Source organism: Marmota monax, unplaced genomic scaffold, assembly GCF_021218885.2.
Source record: "Marmota monax isolate L192 unplaced genomic scaffold, Marmota_monax_Labrador192_F-V1.1 WCK01_AAM20220418_F8-fsc00092, whole genome shotgun sequence".
NCBI classification, from domain to species: Eukaryota; Metazoa; Chordata; class Mammalia; order Rodentia; family Sciuridae; genus Marmota; species Marmota monax.
Genome location: NW_026692583.1, coordinates 1,370,756 through 1,394,517, shown reverse-complemented (window position 1 = coordinate 1,394,517; position 23,762 = coordinate 1,370,756). Strand labels below are relative to the sequence as shown.

At 37.2% G+C, this 23,762-nt stretch overlaps 1 protein-coding gene across 5 annotated transcripts in view; it reads right to left on the bottom strand.

The window, feature by feature from the left end:
- The window catches only part of Sbno1 (strawberry notch homolog 1), a 57,505-nt gene that overhangs the window by 4,946 nt on the left and 28,797 nt on the right, over nt 1-23,762 (bottom strand). For all 5 annotated transcript variants that reach the window (XM_046446039.2, XM_046446041.2, XM_046446040.2 and 2 more), the window contains 20 exons: nt 22,081-22,216; nt 21,757-21,862; nt 21,471-21,624; nt 20,946-21,128; nt 19,773-19,870; nt 18,102-18,253; nt 16,543-16,740; nt 15,994-16,161; nt 14,947-15,122; nt 14,402-14,533; nt 13,023-13,158; nt 11,976-12,088; nt 11,804-11,875; nt 11,096-11,195; nt 8,389-8,463; nt 7,109-7,255; nt 6,931-7,025; nt 6,745-6,837; nt 1,426-1,563; nt 561-637 (listed from right to left, as the gene is read on the bottom strand). In XM_046446039.2, the coding sequence (XP_046301995.1) occupies nt 561-637; nt 1,426-1,563; nt 6,745-6,837; nt 6,931-7,025; nt 7,109-7,255; nt 8,389-8,463; nt 11,096-11,195; nt 11,804-11,875; nt 11,976-12,088; nt 13,023-13,158; nt 14,402-14,533; nt 14,947-15,122; nt 15,994-16,161; nt 16,543-16,740; nt 18,102-18,253; nt 19,773-19,870; nt 20,946-21,128; nt 21,471-21,624; nt 21,757-21,862; nt 22,081-22,216 (2,549 nt within the window). The remainder of the gene's footprint in view (nt 1-560; nt 638-1,425; nt 1,564-6,744; nt 6,838-6,930; nt 7,026-7,108; nt 7,256-8,388; nt 8,464-11,095; nt 11,196-11,803; nt 11,876-11,975; nt 12,089-13,022; nt 13,159-14,401; nt 14,534-14,946; nt 15,123-15,993; nt 16,162-16,542; nt 16,741-18,101; nt 18,254-19,772; nt 19,871-20,945; nt 21,129-21,470; nt 21,625-21,756; nt 21,863-22,080; nt 22,217-23,762) is intronic.

Sequence of the window (23,762 nt, the reverse complement as noted above, 5' to 3'; positions counted from 1 at the left end):
AGGAAAGAACATCAAGTTTACTTGTGTTATGCAGCTACTTTGGGCATCTCCCAGTTTCTTAGAAGTTCCTTGGAGCTGGACACAGTAAAGCTTTAAAATAAATAAAAACAGGGCTGGGGTTGTGGCTCAGCAGTAGAGCACTTGCCTCGCATGTGTGAAGTACTGGGTTTGATCCTCAGAACCACATAAAAATAAACAAAATAAAGGTATTATGTCCATCTAAACTGAAAAACTTGAAAATAAATAAAAATAAAGAAGGGAAAGAAGATATATAGGGAGGGAGAAAATAAGAAACTGAGAAGAAAAAGCAAGTTATAACACCAAGGATGACAGTTAAGACCATACTGCTAGATAACAGCTGGGTGGAAATAATAAAGCATCAAGGAAGAGTCAGGGGATACCTGGACAGCATCTGGTCCACAAACGCCCAGGAAGAATTCCTGATGAAATCAACCAAGCCTAATAACAGCTAGCTTGTTCATTTACTCATAAAAGATAAAGTGTGTTTAAATCTTGACTGCTCTTTTAAAAAAAATGGTGAGAAACATGAAAATACTAACCAGTAAGCATGAGTACAAGTATCTGCAGATGAATTATACTGATCTAACCAGTGCACCAGGGCATCATCTGAGACTACCTATAAAAATAAAACAAAAATTCCATTTAAACAGTATTGCTTTGATTGTCTAATCCAGCCTTTAACTTCAAAGGCAGGCCAACTTAAAATTATTTCTATACAGAAAACCTAACCATTGTTATTAGCTGAATTGGAACACCACTCAAAATGTTTTGTGATTATAAGAGTTAATAATGAATTTCAAATGAGAATGGCTAGGAATAATAATTTAAGAGAATACTAAAAAAACAAAAACTAATCATAATATTACTTAAAACAAACAAGTTATTTGTATTTTCTAGAAATCATTGCGAGATACAAAAAATACCACTCACAAAAAAACCAAGAGTTGGTACTAAGAAATTTCAATCTCACACATCTTCACTTTTTTAAAAGAAAATTCTAACTCCTGTCCTCAGCACTGAAGTGACCTTTACTGATAATATACAGTGTTTAAAATCATCATCATTTAGTGCTCAATGGTCAATAAAATTAAGACTGGGATATTAGTGTAACAAAACAATATTTTTCTGAAACTTGTCCTTTAAACAGTAAACAAATAATGGGCTAGGGTTGTGGCTCAGTGATAGAGCACTGGTCTAGCATGTGTGAGACACTGAGTTCGATCCTCAGCACCATATAAAAAAAATAAACAAATAAAGGTATCATGTTCATCTACAACAACAACAAAAAAAGTAGCCAAATAAAAATTGACAATTTTATGTCTAGAAGTTATTATTGACATAATTTTAACATATCATAAAACAAGTATTAAATACGCAGTGCAATATATACAAATAAGAAAATACCTTCTTATATTTCTTTTTTAGATCAGCATAAATTTCTAATTTGAGCTGTTTCCCAGTATTTGGTCGATAAACCAAGAAGAGTTTCTTTTTAGGGTTTACTTCTTTAACTAAGATTGCAGTTTTCTTGTTGTTCCTTATCTATTAAAAGAAAAAAAAAAAAAAAACGAGAAAATATGAAAATTTGATACTATAGATTTTAAAACACATTTTTGTTACATCATATCTTCAAATATAATCATTGAAAAGATTAAATTACCAAGACAGGCATGGTGATACACTCCTGTAATACCAGCAACTGGGAGGCTGAATCAGAAGGATCCTAAATTCATGGCCAGCCTTAGCAGCCATGAACTTAGGAGTCCCTGTCTCAAAGTGGAGGGGTAGGGGGGCAGTGGTGGCATCCTGGGGTATAGCTCAGTGGTAGAACATCCTAGGTTCAAACTCCTCAGTACCTCCCTGCCTCTCAAAAAAAGATTATGAAATGTTGAGAAAGGACCATAACACATGATTCAAGGGACTAGGGTGGCTGAGGCAGGAGGAATGCATCCCTGGGTTACCAAAAATGGAAGGAAAGAAGGAAGGGAGGGAAGGAAGGAGGGAGAGAGGAAAGAAACAGTAATGTTTAGACTTTAACAAGGCCATACCAGAGAGGCAGCAACATAAATCTGGCTAAAAACACAGGTTGAGGGCCATGGTATTCTTTAGAAAAATGTTAGAAATAAGCTTTTAAAGTATGAATGTCCAATACAGACAATTTTGCTTCTTCTATTCTCTGTACAGTCAAGCAGTCTGAGAGGGAAAAAAATACATATAACACAACTACTAGACTATTATTTGTAATCTAGGTGGTATACATTAGGGTACCTCAGGAAAACTTTTTCATCTCTGCTTTATATTTTAAAATTTTCATAAAAACTGCTAGAGAAAGCTCTTTCAGTTGCAATAAAATTCAACCTCCTCCAAAATGCCCTCCAGAGAGCCTGGCCCTCTGTCTTTGGGCTCTCCATCAACGCGCCCTTCCTTTCCCTGTATCCCAGGGTGGTTGTGAGTTGAAATGAGACAAAGCATGATGTCCTATATAAGCTTTCTGTGAACAGCAAGGCTATGACAGCAGAAAGCCAAAATGCTGAGCAAATTAAGAGTGACTAAGTATGCAGAAAAGGAAACTCTAAGGAAACATGGAAATTAAGTCTATATTTTTGACCTTTATTATTTTGGAGATTTGGGGTCTATGTTGCTCAGGCTGGCCTTGGTTCAAATGATTCTCCTGACTCAAGTCTCCTGAGTGGGACTACAGGCATGAACCAATATATTGGCTTTAAGAGATATGTGTAATTTATTATTTTTAAAACTTTTTTGGGGGCTGGGGATGTGGTTAAAGTGGTAGCGCGCTCGCCTGGCATGAGTGCGGCCCGGGTTCGATCCTCAGCACCACATACAAACAAAGATGTTGTGTCCACCAAAAACTAAAAATATTAAAAATTTTCTCTCTTAACAAAAAACAAAACTTTTTTTTGCAGTACTAGGGATTGAACATGCTCTACCGTTGGGCTGTAACCCCAGCCCTTCACATTTATTTTTTAAAATACATATATTTTTAGTTGTAGGTAGACACAATACCTTTCTTTTATTTTTATGTGGTGCTGAGGATCAAATCCAGTGCCTCAAGCATGCTAGGTGAGCACACTACCACTGAATCACAACTGTAGCCCCCAGCCCTTCTCATTTTGAAGAAAGGTCTCAATAAACTGCCCAGGGTAGTCTCCCAAACAGCTCAGATTAAAAGGTGTGCACCATACTTAGTCTTGGCTGAATATTTTTAATTTTTTTAAAATTTGGACTTATAAGAGGTATTTGAGGAAAAGGAATTATTTCTTCTTTAATAAGGTACAGAACTTCCAAGCAATTCTCTTTTTTTTTTTTTTGGTGGGGGGTACTGGGAATTGAACCCAGGAGTACTCGACCACTGAGCCACATCCCCAGCCCTATTTTGTATTTTACTTAGAGACAGGGTCTACACTGAGTTATTTAGCGCCTCACTTTTTGCTGAGGCTGGCTCTGAACTAGTGATCCTCCGATCTCAGCCTCCTGAGCCGCTGGGATTATAGGCATGCACCACTGTGCCCAGCTCCAAGCAATAGTCTCTAGTATGGAAATGGAGGGAAAATTTTATAACACAAATGCTTTACCACCTCCTCCACACAATATAACAGCGCTCAATAACAGTGCTCACTGAGCTATTAATTTTATATTATGATAAAAGCCACGTCTTACAATGGTTAAAAGGCAGTATTTCACTCTCTAATTTGTGGACGTTAAAGATGCTTTGTCTTTTACCTGTTCAAGTTTAAAAAAAATTTTTTTTACTATAATTTACATAATTATAGTAAAGTCACAAAATAATAAAGGGAAAATTACACTTTTAAAGTTTCCATCAGATGATGTGAAACACACTAACTGTCCCTTAGAGGACATGCAATGTCCTATAAGTGTCAGGCTAACTAGTTACAGTTACAAAATAAATCATCATGGTATAAGGGAAATAAAGGTGACCCTTTCCACTGCTGCTTAAGGATAGCACACATTATACACATAACACATGTCTGCTTAATCCTGTGGAGGTTCAGAGACAAATGGCTGCACATTCCTGGAATGATGCCCCTCTAGAACCATTGCCCTTGGGATCCAGTCTCCAACTGCCATGTGGGAAACCAATTACCACATCCTTCTACTCAAGGGGAGCTAAAAATCAGAACTTTCAACCAATTCTGACAATAATTTCAATTAAAAAAACAACAGCACCCTATTTAAACTAATTAATCAAAATCCAATCTAGGGGAAAACCTGAATAAAATGGGTTATTTATTTAGTGGTGCTGGGAATTGAACCCATACCTTGTGCATGGGAGGCAAGCACTCTACCAAATGAGCTATATCCCCAGCCCCTAAACTAGGTTAATTATTAACATCCTATTTGATTAATTGTTAACATCATAATTGTGATACTACAGTCTTGCAAAATATTACCATACAGGGAAGTGGGCAAAGTATATAACGATTTCTCAAAAAAATTTTTTTTCTTTTTCTATGGAGAATTGAATCTAAGGGGGCTTGACCACTGAACTACATCCCCACTTCTTTTTATTTTAAGACATTTGCTGGTATTACAGGTGTGCACCACCACGCCTGGCTCTAAATTCTTTTAGATGCACGTGAATCCACATCCATTAAAAAAATTCTCCCAGCACCACTCAAAACTAACAAGCAAGCAAGCCAGGCATGGTGGTATATGTCTATAGATACAGATACTCAGGAGGTTGCAACAGGAGGATCACTTGAGCCCAGGAGTTCAAGGTCACCCTGAGCAACAAAATAAGACCACATCTTACAGAAAAGGAAAAAAACTCAAAACTCCAAAACTACAAACTGGAAGCCAGATGGTTTGAGGGCTCTACTTTAAATCAGGAACCAGCAAATTAGACTTATAGACCAACTCTAGCCTGAGGCTCCTAAGTTTAAGTACAGTTCAAAAAAGGAAAGAGAGAAAAAGAAATAAAAAAAAAAGAAAGGATATATAACATAGACCAGAGATTGCTTTCAAAACCTGACACAGTTATTATCAATTGGGCCTTTTACAGAAAGGTTAAGGGAATTATGCTGTTTATGACACCATCGTATATGATTCCCTCATGCACTTATTTATTTTTGGCACTGGACATCCAACCAAGACCTTGCATATGCTAAGCACTCACTCTACCACTGAGCTACATCTCCAGCCCCACTGCAGTTGATCTCTGTCTTTACAGCTGTCACTCCATAAATAGTTCCAAAATGTGAATTTACAACCAATGGAATATTGTCCATCCTTTTCAAAAAGGAATGAGGAGGCTCCAACAAATGCCATAATATGAATAAACCTGGAAGACATTAGACTAAGGGAAATAAGTCAGACATAAAAAAGCAAATATAGTATGATTCAATTTACATTAGGTATCTAGAATAGACAAATTCATAGAATAAGTAGAACAGTGGTAGCTGGCGTAATGGGGCATTATGGCTTAATGGTCTGAGTTTGGGATAATTAAAACTTTTGGACAGAAGTTGGTGATGGGTTGCAAAATACTGTGACTATAATTAATGCTACTGAAACGTATCCTTCAAAATAATTAAAATAATAGATTTATATAATATAGGTCCACATAAACAAACAAATAAATAACAATAATATAAGCCCCAATACGGCAGAAAGCCAAAAAAGTAGAATATGAGAAATAATTCAAAAAATAAAATTTATAAAATTTTCTGAAATAAGATTTGAAACTACTGAAAGCATAAAACATTCCTGACAATACAGGGAAACTACTATATTTATTTATTTACCAGGGACTGAATCCAGGATTGCTTAACCACCAACCCACATCCCCAGCTCTTTTTTATATTTTATTAGAGACAGGGTCTCTCTGAGCTGCTTAGGACCTTGCTAAATTGCTGGGTTTGATCTCACAATCCTCCTGCCTCAGCCTCCTAAGTCGATGGGATTATAGGCATGCACCACTGCATCTGGCAAAATTACTATATTTTAAAGAGAACATTCTTTGAGCATTTAGGCAAAAGAAATAAATTAAAAATGAAAGAAAGGGGCTGGGGCTGGAGCTCATCGGTAAAATGCTTGTCTTGCATGTGTAAAGCCCGGGGTTCAATCCTCAACACCACATAAATAAAATAAAGGCACTGTGTCCACCTACAACTTAAAAAAATAAATTAAATAAATAAAAAAGAAGAAGGAAGAAAGAAAGAAACAAAGAAAGAAAGACCAGAGCACCAGAAACTTTGAGGACAACCTTTTATCCCAGAAGAACACAGTAGCACATTTAAGATGCCAAGGGAAAAAATGTGAACCTATGACTTTGTCTATGGTAAACATGTCTCTTAAGTATAGGGGCAGAGAAAAACTGACTAGCTGGCAGCAACTCAAGGCAATATTCCCACAAGCACTTCTAAATCACTCAAAAAAAACCTCCAAAAAACAACAAAAAACCCATGAAGCATTAAGAAGATTAAAGAAAACTGTTATATTATTTTTAAAAAAGATTTGATTTACTAAGAATAAATTAAAATTATGAACTTGAGTGTAGTAGTGACCCTGTAAATATATTAAGTAAAAAAGCATGTAAAACGGATAAACATACAATCACAAGAATAAACCATCACAACAGAGACAGAAACAACCATAAATGTACAAAAAAAAGGGAAGAGACACATGCTGGCAGTAAAAAGCATCATGTATTTGAGCAGCCAAGATCCAAAGGAGACATCGTACTTGCAGTGACAAGTAAAAGCCGTCATCTGGTCCTGTCAGCTCCGCCCAAATCTTGGTTGCTTCCTCCCAAGACATTCCCCTCTCTACACTAATCTGTAAAAGAAATCACGGGATTTAAATTAAATTAGCTCTGTAAATGCCCATCACACAATCGAACACGAACATGAACACACTTTTCAAACTTACTGTGTATAATTCTACGTGGCCAGAAGTTGAATATCCTGGAGTCAGAAACTTCTTAACATCACTTTTCCTCACCTTTTCATCTCCAGAACCAAGATCTTAAATGAGAAAAAGCAACATGTAAATGTAAAATGAACACTGATTAGGAATTCATGTGACATGTTAAAAATTCCTCACTTACCTAGGATTCCCATATCATATCTTCCATTTTTTTTGGCATTTTGCACAACGGCAGTAAGTGTGTCCGCAAAATACTGAAACAATGCATTCTGCTGATGCACCTCCATGCCCAGAATTCTATTTAAGAATTTTCCTATGTTGTTATAATCTGCAACAAGATTATATGAACAATTTCATGCATTCAAATGTTAATTAAAATTCTTCTTATCCCTCGAGACAAACTTCAACTTCCACATTATTTTGCAAAGTCTTCCCTTTCAACTCTTATGCTGTCCCTACAATAGGGCTATAATTTGCCCATTTCTACCTTTAGCCATTAGCACTGTAGTGCACATTTAGGACATGTTGGCAAATTGATTTTTGGCGTTTTCAACTTTGCTAAAGGAAAATTATGAACACAATTTAGAACTGGTTCATCAACATTAAATCTTCACTCAAGTTGGGAGCAGTGGCACATGCTTGTCAGCCAAGCTACTTAGGAGGCTGAAGCAGGTGGACTGCAAGTTCAAGGCCAGCCTGGACAACTTGTACGACCCTGTCTTTTTTTTTTTTTTTTTTTGAAACTGTCTTTAAAAAAAAAAACTTATTTTTATTTTTTAGTTTTAGGTGGACATAATATCTTCATTTTATACTTATGTGGTGCTGAGAATCGAACCCAGTGCCTCACGCATGCTAGGTGAGTGTGCTACTACTTGAGCCTCATCCCCAGCCCAAGACCCTGTCTTAAAATAACAAGGCTAGGGATACAGGTCAGTGGTAAAGTGTCCCTGGCTTGAATCCTCATCACAATAAACATATACAAAAAAACTTAGAACTAAGTTCTAAGTCCTATGAAAACCAGTGAATCTCAACCTTGTCTGGAACACTTGTAAGCTTTGGAAAACTACCACCATCTGTGCTCCACACCTGGAGCCAGTATTACTTAAGTTAAACAGCTGATCATATTTGCAGTCAGGTTTGAGAACTACTGCTCAGTAGGCGTAATAGACTTTTCACTTCATTTGAATAAACCACAATACCCAAAAGCACACAGAGTGGTCAATAATGATAGATTAAGAACTATTGACTAAGGCTGGGGATATGGCTCAGAGATACAGTAATCTTCCCTGGCATGCATGAGGCCCTGGGTTTGATCCCCAGCACCCAAAGACAGTGCAAAAACAAAAACAAGAACACAACTACTGACCTAAAAGCTTCCTCTCTGTTGACAAAAACAAATATGACAAAAATGGACTTCACTAATTTAAGCGTTACATGCACATACAAAGTTAACAATACTACCTTTATCAAGAGTAAGAATTCCCGAGCGATCTTCTACATTGATCAGGCCAACTCCTATCAGTCCTTGTCGAACATCTGTAAGAAAATAAATTTGTAAGAAGCCTAATTCAAACAATCCAATGAGCTATTACACAACTAACCTAACTAGATAAATAATTCTACGTTAAGATCCAGCCCATCCGGGCATGGTGGCACAGCCCTGTAAATTCCAGCTACTGGGGATGCTGAGGTAGGAGGATTACAACTTGGAGACCAGCTTGGGCAAGTTAGCAAGACCTCATCAAAAACAAAAAGGGCTGGGGATGCTGCTTAGTGGTAGAGCACAGGACTATCGTGTGGAAGACCCTGGGTTCGATCTCCAAGGACAGAGGACGGGGAAAAATTTCAACCTATATATCTTCCACAGTTCCAAGTAGATGAATAAAGTGATACTCACAGTCCCCAAAGGACTTTAGCCACTCCAAAATCCTGTAGTACTCAAACCTCATACTATATTACCTTCATTCTTGTTTTTTCTTTCCTAGGGTACGGGGGTTCAAACCCAGGACACCTTGTGCTTGCTAAGAAGGTGACTTATTGAAATGTATATACCCCTGGACCTTCATTAAAATATCTTTCCAATAGCAATACCACACAATGGAGACCTTTCTTTATGCAGCTGTCACGCACAGAATCTCAACCATTTTGGACAATCAGCAGAATATTGATCAAATAATTGTATAAATTAATAACATAATAATTCTTCTATCCAGATGTTACCATTATTGACAAAGTAATGCAAAAGGTAAATGACACGTAGTCAATATGCCTTGAATTCTAATACTAAGAGGGGAGTTTATGGACTCTTTTTTAAAAAAAGTAGGAGATTGGGAGTAGAGCTCAGTGATAGAGCACATGGCTAGCATGCACAAGGCCTTGGATTCAAACATGAGTATTGTAAAAGAAAGAAGAAAACCCAAACACCAAATACCAAAAGGAAAAAAAAAAGGTATATAGGTTCCAACCCAAACTTACAGAATAAGAGTAAATAAGCGAAGAGGGTCAACTCTGACCCAGACTTCTCCTTTTGGGAATCACTCCAATTGGGGAAAAATCACCTATATGTAAGGATAGCTGTGTAAGTTCAGCACTGTTTCTGGTGGCAAAAAATAGGAAACCATCTGAACAAAGTAAGTGAATAAACTGTCAGATTATTATTGCTATTAGCATGTATGAGACCCTGGGTTTGCTCCCTAGTACCATAAAATAAATGAACACAATAAGTAAATAAAAGAACACCCCAGCTGTTAAATAGAGAAAAGATGTGTAGTGCTGCCTCTGTTCAGACTGTCAATTTCTGTAATTTCAGGGTTAAAAATTAAATGTGACTATTAACTTGTCATTCTGGAGAGAGGGGTTACTAGAAATTGAGCCCAGGGTTGCTCTACCATTGAGCTACATCCACAGCTCCCCTTTTTTTGTACCAGGGATTGAACTCAGGGGCATTTGACCATTGAACCACATCCACAGCCCTTTTTTGTACTTTATTTAGAGACAGGGTCTCACTGAGTTGCTTAAGACCTTGCTAAGTTGCTGAGGCTGGCTTTGAACTCATGATCCTCTTGCCTCAGCCTCTAGAGCTGCTGGGATTACAGGCATACACCATCGCACCCAGCTCCACAGCCCATTTTTTATTTTGAGATAGGGTCTCACTAAATTGCTGAGGCTGGCCTCAAACTTAAGATCCTCCCACCTCAGCAGCCTCTTGAGTAACTGAAATTATAAGATATCCATCACCATGCCCAGTTTCACTATACTTTAGTTGATTTTCACTATTTACAATGAATAAGTGATCATTTAATAATAACAGTAATTTTGTATACTCCCTCCAATGATCAAAAAAGTGAAAGAGAAAGAGTCTCCTTTCTTGGTCATTGGAGGTCTCTGAAGGAAAATAAGAACTGAGTTAAAGCTTTGTCATTTCTTCTGTCAAAAGACAGGGATGATGACTACCCTTATCTGGAAGGTCAACATAGACTATTACAGATGCATATTAGTATGTCCTGATATACTGGAAAGCACTTTCTAGTGAAAAATGTCAATTCCACAATGACAACGCTTTAAGTTACCTGGTCTCTCCTTATATTTCAAAATATTTTCAGTTTTCCGAACTACTAAAATCTAAACTACTTATATTAACGGGGTGAGAAAAGTATAGATTTATAAATTTGGAATGAGTAATTTCCATAGTACTAGCAAGGATTTTTTTTTTAAGTATGAAAATTTCAAAAAAGAAGATCCTATAAGCCACATGTGCCCATTACCTAGTTTTTACAATGGTTACTATGTCCTTTCATCTGCAATCCCCACAAAACCCATCCCCCAGATTATTCACCTTGAGGTTTTTTTAACATTAAAATGAAATTTTAAAAGGTATTTGGCAGAGTGATTTAATTTTTAAAAAAACTACCCTCTTCAAGTAAGTTCAGTTCTAAGACAACATGCAATAAATTCTGCCAAGAGCAAAAGCACTTTCATATGAATTCAGTTACTTATAACCAATCTGTTTATTATAAAAAGTAAACTAAGTTATCTGAAGTTTAAGTTGTGTTCAAAGAAAAATAAAAACTAAAAAATAATAAATGTTAGAACAGATTTTAATATATTCCTGTCAGTAAGTATTCTTCATGGTTATGACTTTTTTGTTATCACTGTTTTTAAAAATTACCTTTAAAGAATTCTCCGGGATAGTCTGGAGGTGGTGATACCATAGGAGAGTCCAAATTTACAATGGATTTCATAACAATTTCTAAAGCATTTCTTCCATACTACAATAAAAACCAAAATATTTTAACCCACTTTCGGCACTTACAACATTTTTCAATTACATTTTAGACTGAATAAACTATTATTGTACTGAAGAATTCAAGACTAAAAGTTCTCAATTATCTATATATTTGATATGTCAGTACCTCCTACATGCTATGCAAGTGCTCTCCACATGCCACATTGTATGTCTATTCTGTTGCCGAGATCAAGCCTATGTACATATTGTTCAATAAACAATAATTTGCTTTACACTTCCAGGAACTTGCACTTGATTCATTCCTATTTATTATATTTCTATTTCCCAATAGAAGTGGAAAGATAACTATATTGCAGTAGGCTCACTAAAGATGTAACATATATTTGAAATTCCGTCTTAAAGGAAGTCATAATATAAAAGCAAAACTAAAACTGCAGGCAGAGTTTTCAATTATATTTTTGGCAGTACTGGGGATTGAATCCATGCCTCACACTTGCTAGTTAAGTGTTCTACCAGTGAGCTACAGCCCCAGCCCATTTTCAGTTTTAAACAGTAACCTCTTTTCCTTTTGTCACTATAGACATCACATACTTCCACAAGTTTTCAAAAATACTGAATGCCAAAACATACCTTATTATCAAAGTTGAACCTGCTCAGGTCCCTGGATTCTGTTGCTCGCCTGTCTCCATGTGTAAGGGCCCCCTAGCAAAACACAATTTCCAATCAAAGCATGGTTAGCCCCCTTACTAGAAGACAGGTAACACAGACCATCTTTTACACACTAGACTACTCAAAAACTTACCAAACTCTCAAGTCTTTTAGCAACAATAGATGCAAATCTTTGTTCTCCCGCCAACTCAGAAATCAAAAAGACGTACTCGGGAGCAGTAACTTGGTTTGATCTATGAGTTCTTCCTGTAACAACATTTTCTTAGATGTCAATGATTACATTCACTAGAGACGGATACTCTGAGATATTTTCCTAGCATTTAAAATTAAGCTTATACTGAATAACCCATTAAGAGGAAAACAAAGAAATTTTTAACATTTTCCATAGCTACCCAAAAGTACACAGGTGAAAATACTGACAAAAGAAATGCAAATTCAGAGGAATACTCCCCCCTTATGAGGAAACAGAACCTTTTGTGAGACTTAAATACTCAAAGTATTATTATTGCTTAGTTTTGGGTAACCATAATGTTGCTAATATGCGGGCACTTTGGATTCTGCCAAAATTGTTGACATTAAATTACCATGTGTCAGGAATATGAAAATGGAAAGCACTAATGATGTACCATTAGTAGAGCTCCTGAGGACTGAAAAAGGGACATGGAAGAAAGAGATGCTGTAACACAAACCCCATAAATCCTACAGGTCCAAAATGAAGATACTTGTAAGAAGCCCCATTCTTAGATAAAATGCCAGAAAGCCCATGAAGTCTCCCAGATATCTCTCTCTCTCTCTATTCAGGGGGCGGGCTTTGTATGCCACGGATTGAACCGAGGGGCACTTCACCACTGAGCCACATCCCCAGTGCTTTTTAATACATTATTTAGAGAGAGGTTCTCACTGAATTGCTTGGGCCTCACTAAGTTGCTAAGGCTGGCTTTGAACTCATGATCGTCCTGTCTTAGCCTCTGGACCCACTGGGATTACAGGCATGCACCACCATGCCCAGCGGATAGTTTTAAAAATAGAAAACAATTCATGAAGCACTATATGTCATAATGTATATACAATATACCTTAAATGCAAAATCCAAGATTTCAAGTTCTAAAATTTTATGTATGTACACACTTGCCCTATGATTCCCAGGATCCACCTGGTAAAATTCAGTGTAAGAACTCACCAAATTGTTGAATTGCTCTATCAGCACTCCATGGTAACTCCAAAGTCATATGAACTCTTCGCCTTTGATTTTTGGCTCTCCGATCTGCTTGTAATGAAATACCTGAGCTAGCAGCTTCTGAGATGATAGCAATATTCTATATTAAATATAAGAAAAAGAAAAATCACTTTTGTACACAAACAGGGCAGGCCCTAATTAAATACTATTTTCTGCCTTTCTCAATAATAGGACTCCCAGTTTTAGCTGGATACATGAATGCCTAGCTAGAATCATGATCAGCTATCCAAGTCTCCCTTATGGCTACAAGTGGGCTTGTAACCAGTTGGATGTAGATAGTAAGGTAAGTACAATATCCTAAAACGTGTTTAAATGTGGGGGACAATCTGGGCATGGTGGTACAGGCCTGTAATCCCAATAACTTCAGAGGCTGGGGCAGGAGGAGAGCAAGTCTTCTCTTTGGTAATACTGGAGACTGAACCCAGTGGCGGTCTTCCATGGACCTATACATGGCCAGCTCTTTTTACTTTGAGGCAGGGTCTTAGCTGCAGAGTCCTGGAACTTGTGATACTCCAGTCTTAGCCACCTGGGATTACAGGTGTGCAGTACCATGACTGCCTTTTATTTTTAGAAGACAACTTTAGGGGGTTGGGATTGTGGCTCAGCGATAGAGCGCTCGTCTAGCACGGGCGGGACCCGGGTTCGATCCTCAGCACCACATTAAAAAAAAAAAAAAAAGAAAGAAAGGAAAGAGAGGAAAGAGAGGAAGGAAAGGAAGGAAGGAAGGAAGGAAGAAAGGCATTGTGTTTGGGGGGGAAGACAACTTTAGGACAGAAGTTACATGCCTATTATTCTTTTTTAGTAAATAACTGGGACTATTTTACATGTTTTTATTATCATTTAATCATAAATTGAATACAATGAACCGGATATGGTTCTTGATAGTTTTGGGGTTTTTCTTTTTTAATGCACACTTGTGGATTCAATCCAGGGCCTTAAATATGCAAGGCAAACACTCTGGTACTGAGTTACACATCCTCAGCTCCCTTTTATTTTTACATAGGGTTTCACTAATGTGCCCAGGCTGATCTGCAATTTCTTGCCTCAGCCTACCAAGCAGTTGGCATTACAGGTGATAAATGTGAACCACCACACTAGGCATAGTTTTATAACATTTTTAAAAAAACAACTGTGAGGATGAAGGTTGTAGCAAAGTGATACAACACTTGCCTAGCATGCACAAGGCCACGGAGTCAATCCATAGAACCACATGGATTTGCGCACAAAAGGTAACTTTAATAGGGAAAAAAGCCCTAAAGCTTAACATATGGGAATTCTTCCTTTCCATTTTTTATAAATAAAAGCATCTAAGAAAGACATACCTTATCTCCATCCATAAATCTTTGTTTTTCTGTGATATTTAGTATTTCCACAGGCACATCAAGTTCAGATCTTGACTCATAAGATATGCTTCCATCGTCATTGCTCACAACCCGCCCCTTGCGGCCAGTCATCTGAGAAAAATGAAGACATTACAACAATGGTACTTGACTCTGGGGCATGCAACTCAGCAGCTCCTTCATTAAAGAAATTTAGGTAGCAGAAATAGACAATACTGCAACACAGTCCCTGAGAAAAACTGACACATGGCCAACATCACAAGGACTCTAATTCAAGTGTAGCAAGCACTGAGACTCAGGGCTCCAGACACACTTGTATACTGGAGAGAAGATTTCATCAGCTCCAGGACAACTAGAGTAGAATGAGTGTTCTAAGAGTTACCAGAGGAAACCAGAAAGATTATGATGTGGTGATACCCATGCCACAAGTCACTCCACAGGGCTTAAATACCACTCAGTTATAACTTTTAAAAGTGGCTACATTGTTACCAAAACGACATAGCTCTAATAAAGTCCCACACATTTACCTCAGCAACGTTCTCTGGACCACCAAGCTCATCAATAAGTTCATCCAGAGTATTAGGCGGCAGGTCTTCGGCAAGCTTTTCCAATTTATCCAGAAGGTCTTTCTTCATCTGTTGGGCCCTTTCCACAGCATCCTGACTTGTTATGAGGCTACTGTTACTGTTGGTATTACTATTAGCTAGATTTAAAAGAATATTTTTTAAAAAAATCAATACAAAGTTTAAAAACTTGTTTCATTTAAAAGTAAATTTTGGGGGCTGGGGTTGTGGCTCAGAGGCGTGCACCACTTGGTTTGATCCTTAGCACCTCAATCAATCAGTCAATAAACTGAAAGTCCAACAACTGAAAAAATATATATAAAGACTACACACACACACACACAGAAGAAAACCATATTAAAGATGGGTGTGTTGACCCATGACTATAATCCCAGTGGCTCAGGAGGATTTCAAGTGTGAGGCCAGCTTGGGCAACTTAGCCAGACTCTGTCTCAAAATAGAAAATAGAGGCTGGGGTTGTGCCTCAGTGGTAAAGTGCTTGCCTGGCATATGCGAGGTGTTGGGTTCAACCCTTAGCACTACATAAAAAAATGAACAAAGGTATTATGTCCAACTACAACTAAGGGGGGGGGGGGAGGATAACAAAGCTCACTGGTAGAGCACCTAAGAGTTCAGTCCATAGTACCACAAAAAAGCATATTTTAGTCAGGCACAGTGGCCTACTCCTATAATCGCAACAATGGGTAGGATGAGTCAACAGGGTGGCAAGATCAAGGGCATCCTTGGTAACTTTGTGAGACCATCTCAAAACAAAAAATAAAGAGAGCATTGGGGTTATAACTTGCATGTATGAGGCACTGGATTCGATTCTTATGCCACATATAAGTAAAATAAAAGTCCACTGATAACAACAACAAAAAACATTAAAATACTACAGGGCTGGGGATATCAACTCAGTGGTAGAGTGCCCTGACTTCAATCCCTACTGTCACAATAAATAAACAGCATACATTACAGATAAAGCACATAAGCACATTTCTACAAAGATACCTGGTGTACTGTTAGGAGCGGGTGAGATAACTGGTGTAGATGAAAAACTAGGTCGTTTTGATCCAAGACCTGATGCTAATAAGGCACTTTGAATAGAATCTGGATCTATACTCTTCTTCTTTTTTTTATCTTTGTTTTTTTTGTGATCTTTTCTGATTAACCAGGGATCTGAAAGTCAAGAAAAGATGTCAAATCATCTGTTGAACACACAATATTTAAAGAAGACAACCCCTAACCTTTGAATATTTTTATATTGTGAACTGATAGTTCTGAGTCGTCATCACAATGTCCAGTATAACCTTGCCATAAACACAGGCACCATCCCACATTTTGAAGTTCAATTAAAACAACTGCTCAAAACAGATTATCATCTGCCATAAATGAGGTTCAAACCTCCCAAAGACAGATAAGCTAGGAGCTTCCCACCAAGCAAAGGTTAGGACTATGTGACCATTTGTACTACACAGAAAAAAAGATGCTAATATTCCATTGTCAAATACCCTGGAGCATAATATCCTTCATTCACACCCAATACACAGAAAAACTTACCATCTTCATCATCTTCACTAGACTCATCTCTAAACGGATTGAAATCATCATCGTCTCCAGAGCTCATGTTTTTAGAGCTCTCATAGTCACTTTCTTCATTGTCAGAGGCATCGGACTCACTTCCACTGTCATCAGAACTGCTACCAGTAAGGCCACCAACTTTTCGAGCTTTTTTGGCTTCTCGAGCTATTTCTTCACCTACTCTCAAGTCGCAAAAAAGATAGTTAGCCAAAATACATTTTTAAAGAGCAGGACATCACACTTAGGTCATGAGTTAATTCAAATGAGAAGCACAGACGGAAAACATTTAGGCAAATATATAATTACAAAGAAAACTCGCAATCAAATGCTAACCTTTTGGTTATAACCTAACAACTCAGGTTATATTCAATCATTCTTGAGAAAAAAATCAGATATCCAAGAACATACTCCAGACCTGCTTACAAAGTGCACATATTTCAAAACAAATTCAGGACAAAAGACTTAAGATGGAATCTCTGGGCCAAACACAATTTCATTGTGTAACAGGTTGTGGGAAGAGCCCAAATAATAAATACAGGTTCATGGTCATGGAATACATATAAAGTATCAATTTATAAATTCTCATTTTTAAAGGTAAACAAGCTGTTGTTCTGAACTATTTTACTTATTATTTTAGTTCTGGGGACTCAACCCAGGGGTACTTTATCAATGAACTACATCCCCAACCCTTTTTTGCTTTTGAGACAGCCATTTCACCAGTTTCTCTAAGTTGCTGACACTGGCCTTGAACTTACTATCCCTGCTTCAGCCTCCTGCGTACCTGGGATTACAGGCATTTGCAATGAAACCCTGCCCAAATCCTTCATTTTTCATTTTGCGAAAAGGTTAGGTAAAGTTGCTGAGGCTGACCTTCAAATTGCAATCCTCCTGTCTCAGCTTCCCAAGCCACTAGGATTACAGGTGTGCACCACCATGCCCAGCCTAAAGGCTCTTTGAATTCCTCACGCAACTCTATTTATTAAAGGCAGTTCTAACGATTGAAAGTCCCAGATTTTGGTCCACATGGCATTGTTCATTAGCCATGTGAAGCTGGAACATTCCTGAACCTATTTATCTTTTTTTGTGTTTTTGTTTTCCTGTCTATAAAACTAAAAAAGCAAAATCTAATTTCCTACGACCTCTGGTGGGTTAAATAACATAATATATGGTCAAATGCTTGACCACAGCGTCTAGCACCTGTCAACTGTTCAAGATCTAAATTAAAACAGGGTATAGTTTCACACTCAATACTACAGAAGCACACCAGTGAAAACTGACCACCTCTTGCCAGTATGAGGACAGTAGTTCATTCATAAAACAAAGTTGTTTCAAAATATTCAAATTTGGGCTAGGGATGTGGCTTAAGCGGTAGCGCGCTCGCCTGGCATGCGTGCAGCCTGGGTTCGATCCTCAGCACCACATACAAAGATGTTGTGTCCGCCGAAAACTAAAAAATAAATATTAAAATTCTCTCTCTCTTTAAAAAACAATTCAAATTTAAGTTCTTTCAACATTAACATTTAAGGAAAAGCACTCACCTTTCCGCTTCTTTACTTTACTTTCTTTACAAGGACTATCTCTGGGTGAGCTGTTATTACTTGGAGCCGTCAGATCAATTCCCAGCAGACTATAAAGTTTCTTTCTATCTGGAGCAGGGAAGTGTTTTTCAATGAGTGACTGTAGGACTCCTCTGTAGGAAAGAGAATAATTTATTACATGTAAAGTCCTACTAAATATATTTCTATGAAAAAAATACACTTTATTCAATCTTACAAAACACAACCCAGTTCAAATAAATTCTAATTTTCTAGGTCAAATCTGTACAATTATTATACTGTACACAAAATCACATAAGCAATTTTCATATGTCCTCATAGCTACACTATAAAGTAAAAGACCTGGGTATAGTAGAACATAACTGTAGTCCCACTACCTGGAGGCATGGCAGGAGGATCATTTGAGCCAAGACCAGCCTGGGCAAAATAGCAAATACTGGGAAAAGGAAAAAAAAAAACAACAACAACAAACCAACCCCCAAACCAGCTACTCAGGAGAATCCCAGACTGGGCAACAAAGTGACCCAGTATTTGTGAGGCCCTGGATTTACTTCCTGGTGCCACAAAATAAACACAATAAAATTCATTATTTGGGGGGGGGGGGGCAAGGTGTAGTGGCAGATACCCTTAATCCTTTAATATTAGTGACTTGGGAGGCTAATGCAGAGATATCACAAGTTCAAGGTTAACCTAAATAAATTATATATTCAGGAAAATATATAATTACAAAGAAAACTCGCAATCAAATGCTAACCTTTTGGACTCCCCTAACAACTCAGGTTATATTCAATCACTCTTGAGAAAAAAAATCAGATATCCAAAACCCTGTTTCTAAAAAATAAGTGAATAATAAAATGGCTGGGATGTAGCTCAATGGTAGATAGCCAGAATTTAATTCATATTACTACAGGAAAATATAAACTTGATAACATTTTAACGCAATATAGCACTTCAATGTTTAATAAGATGTTTTATATTTTTTTCCTTAGGAAGCCTTTGAAATCTGGTGTGTATTTTACATTAATGGCACTAAATCTGGAAAGGTCATTTCAACTGCTCAATAGCCACATGTGACAGGTGATAGTTCTAGTTCTAGGCAGTTAAGTACAGAAAAATACAAATTTTGCTAAGCTGTTCTCAGTTGTATTTACCTGTATTCCCAAAGGCAAGAAGGAGTATAAAGATTATATACTAATTTTATTATCAGAATTTTTTAAGATTTTGGAAGATCTCAGGTCTATTTTTTTTTTTTTAGGTATGGGGATATATGGGGGGTTTTCCATATTTTCTAGCATATCTTATAATGGGGCTGACTACAGTTACTATTCTTCTGAGAAATAAAAAATACATAAAGCTTAACTGAAACCCAATCACATTGTCACATATTTCTAAGATGTACAACACAAAAATTAAGTTCTTCTGTTAGTTCACATATTATGTGTAATACTGGCAAAATGCTTAACATTTCAGGATCATGAGATTTTTATATTATTAATTCCCAAAAGACATTGCAATATAAACAAGGACAGAATTGCAAAAACCCAGAAGGGTAAACTTTTGAAAATATAAGTGAACAAAAAATTCTGCCTCAAGGAAATGCCAACATTTGAACTAATCTAAGTAAAAACTCAAGAAGAAAACCAAAAATGTTACTTGGCAGTTGAAACAAAATCATTCAATTCTCCTCCGCCCTCTTCCAAGGCTTCTAAAGTCCTAGCTTCTCCTGTGGACTGCAGACCAATTACGACGCACTGGAGAAAAGAAAATGTATTTATTATAAGTGTATTTAATATAAATAAAAATATATTTATGGTTTCTTATGAAGACATATTTTCAAATAGTGAAAACTTGTTTAAAGAGTCAAAGAATGGGCCTGTAATTCCAGCAGCTCAGGAGGTACAGGCAGGAGGATTGCAAGTTCAAAGCCAGCCTCAGCAACAGCAGGGAGCTAAGCAACTCAGTGAGACCCTGTCTCTAAATAAAATATAAAACAGGGTTGGGGATGTGGCTCTGGGGTTATGTGTCCTTGAATTCAAAATTTTCATAGAATGACACCATTAATGTAAAGAATGTTTGATTCATTACATATATTTGAGATATACTATATCTCAAAAACTCAGGAAATAGATTATAAATAGCAAGCAAGATTACTATTCCTGACTTTAGGGAGTTTACAGCTCTTGTGTTTTAAGTAGATACTATATTCATCAAGGGTTAGGGTTGTGGCACAGTGGTAGAGCACTTGCCTTGCATGTATAAGGCACTGGGTTCAATTCTCAACACCTCATATAAACAAAATGAAGGCATTCTGTCCATCTACAACTACAAAAATTTTTCTTTAAAAAAAGGCTGGTGATGTAGGGCTGGGCTGTGGCTCAGCAGTAGACCGCTTGCCTAGCATGTGCGAGACCCTGGGTTCAATCCTCAGAACCACATAAAAATAAATAAATAAAATGAAGATATTTAAAAAAGGGGGACCACGATGCAGCTCAGTAATTAAGTGTCCTAGTTTCAATCCCCCATGAAAGTAAAGAAAGAAAGGGAAAAAAAAAAAAAAAAACAGTTTAAGGAGATACACATCCCCAGATCATTAGCAGTGACAGGTAGGGATGGCAGACATAGAATTATTTATTATATCATATACTGAACTATCTAAAAAATGTTCTAAACAGACACTGGTTTTATGGTTTTAAAAAAATCTATGTTTATAAGTTTTAATACATTAACATATTTGCAACTATTCTTCAGAAGATCCAACTCACAAGTAGAAAAAACACCCACAAAACCAACAACTTAAGGAAAACCAATAAGTCTTCCCCAACTTACTTTTCCATTCTTGATTTCCTCCCGAGCTAGTTGCACAACCCTTTTAACTTTGGATGCTATGCACAAGTATTTGAAAAACCTCTGGTGAGCGGACCAGAACTGACCCCACATGGACTTCTTCATTCGTTGTTCGGCATCAATCAGATCTGCAGCTTGCTGAAACCGCTCTCTGGCAATGACCCACTGAAGATACAGAATCAACATTTTACATATTTCATCTATGAACACAGCTATATAATGTAGTTATTCAATCTTCAGTAACTGGGAATCAAAATTTCTTAATACATAATGCAGTTATCTTACAGGATATAGCTACATTATAATTTCAAAATTCATGTAACCGAAATAAATGGAAAACCTGGAAAATTTGGGAAATGATGACTTGGGTAAATAGCGTGTCATAATATTTATTTGTTGTTTCACAGCGAAATGGTTTCTTGTGGGCTGAGACATTACAATGGACAGACCTAACAGAAGTCTTATCAATTACATTAAAAGCATCAGAAATTAAGAAACATTTCTCACCAGCTTGACTGCTTTGTTATACATTTTAACATAGCTCTGAGAAAGAAGAACTTCCTCAATTTTGAAGGTCACTCCAGTAAAGCTCAGCTGTCGGGCAATGTACATTCCTCTAAGCTTCATATCCATGGCAACAATTTCCATGGCACCAACCCCTCTGAATAAAATTAAAACACACAGTAACTATCAGTAAATAAATTAGAACTTAACATACAGTGATGGGGTTTTAGCAGTAACACATCTATTAAAGATTCCTAATGGGAAAAGTATGCGCCATAAGCCATATTACCTGCGTTCCACTGCTTGAATAAAATCACTGAATTCTCTAAATGGAGTTCCCTCACCCCATATTCCAAGACGGTTCATGTAGGCCATGTTGCGCGGTTCAGAAGCACCTGGAAAACCCCCAAATATATCAGAACTGCAAAAATGGCATATACCTATCTCTGTTTTTTTTTTTTTTAAACAAAGTTGGTGTTATTTTATTTGGACCTTTTTTATTTTGTTAATTTATATGAATCGAACTCTGTGCCTTGCATATACTAGGCAAGTGTTCTACCACTGAACTACAACCCCAGCCCCACCTATCTCTTTACATTAGAAAACTACTTACCAGTGGCACTAGCATAAACAACTCTGGCTTTTGGCAATTTGTTCTGAAGCTCCAGAACTGCTAAGCCTGTCTTGGTTGGCTTTGAAGAACCAACAGGACAAAGGTTTTTTGCTTTATGACATTCATCAAACACTATCTATTAGGAACAAATTAAGGAACATATCACATTAATATTAAATGCCATGGAAGGAGACCCTCATTGTTACACAAATTACATATAAGAGGTTGTGAGGGAAAGGGGAAAAAAACAAGGAGAGGGGCTGGGGATGTGGATCAAGTGGTAGTGCGCTTGCTTGGCATGCATGTGGCCCGGGTTCGAACCTCAGCACCACATACAAACAAAGATGTTGTGTCCGCCGAAAACTAAAAGAATAAATATTAAAAATTCTCTCTCTCTCTCTTTTAAAAAAAAAAAAAAAAACAAGGAGAGAAATGAATTACAGTAGATGGGGTAGAGAGAGAAGATGGGAGGGGAGGGGAGTGTGGATAGTAGAGGATAGGAAAGGTAGTAGAATACAATAGTTACTAACATGGCATTATATAAAAATGTGGATGTGTAACCGATGCGATTCTGCAATCTGTATTTGGGGTAAAAATGGGAGTTCAAAACCCACTTGAATCTAATGTATAAAATATGATATGTCAAGAGCTTTGTAATGTTTTGAACAACCAATAAAAAAAAAGAAAAAAAAAAGAAAAGCTACTGAGTAAGGTTAAAAAAAATATTAAATGCCTATGAATTTTCAGCAAAAATTAACTTTTTCTTTGATGTCTTCTGGTTTTCTTTTCAAGATTACAGGCGTGGGCTGAGGATGTGGCTCAAGCGGTAGTGCGCTCGCCTGGCATGCGTGCGGCCCGGGTTCGATCCTCAGCACCACATACAAACAAAGATGTTGTGTCTGCCGAAAATTAAAAAAATAAATATTTAAAAAAAAAAATTCTCTCTTTCCCCCTCTTCAAAAAAAAAAAAAAGTGGTGAGCCAGATCATTAAAAAAAAAAAAAAAAAAAAGATTACAGGCGCATAGGAAGATCTCTATGTGCTTCTCCTCTATTTCATCCCCTGCCCCCCCCCTCCCAGGCTCTGAGGAATCCACTGAATTTGGTATTTATCTTAACCACTGTGTATGTGAACAGTACTAAGAATTAAACCTATGAGCACTTTACTACTGAGCTACATTACATCCCCAGTCTTTTTAAATTTTAAGACAGGGCTAAGGCAGGTCCAAAATTGCATTGCTCTTGCATAAGCCTCCAGAATCACTGGGACTACAGGAATACACCAAGCTGTCCAGCTATTTTTTAAAATCCTGAGACAGGGTATGGCTAAATCACCCAGCTGCGCAAAGACTTGTAGTCCTCCTGCCTCAGCCTCCCAAGCCGGAATTCCAGGCAAGTGGCGCTGTGCCTGAACAGATATTTAAGTTCTTAATTAGAATGAAAAAAAAATACCTGCTGCAAGAGAGATATTTTGGTAAAAACTATGTACTTAGAAGAATAATTGGCAACTAATTTAACCAGCACTTTAATTTAACCAGGACACTTTATGTCCCTCATGCAGGACGATATAAAATGTGCTATGAACAAATACATTTTGAAAAAAATATTCTCAGGTACTAAATGTTTAAATATGCAATATAAATCCCCACATAAGTTAACAGGGGGCTGGGGATGTGGCTCAAGC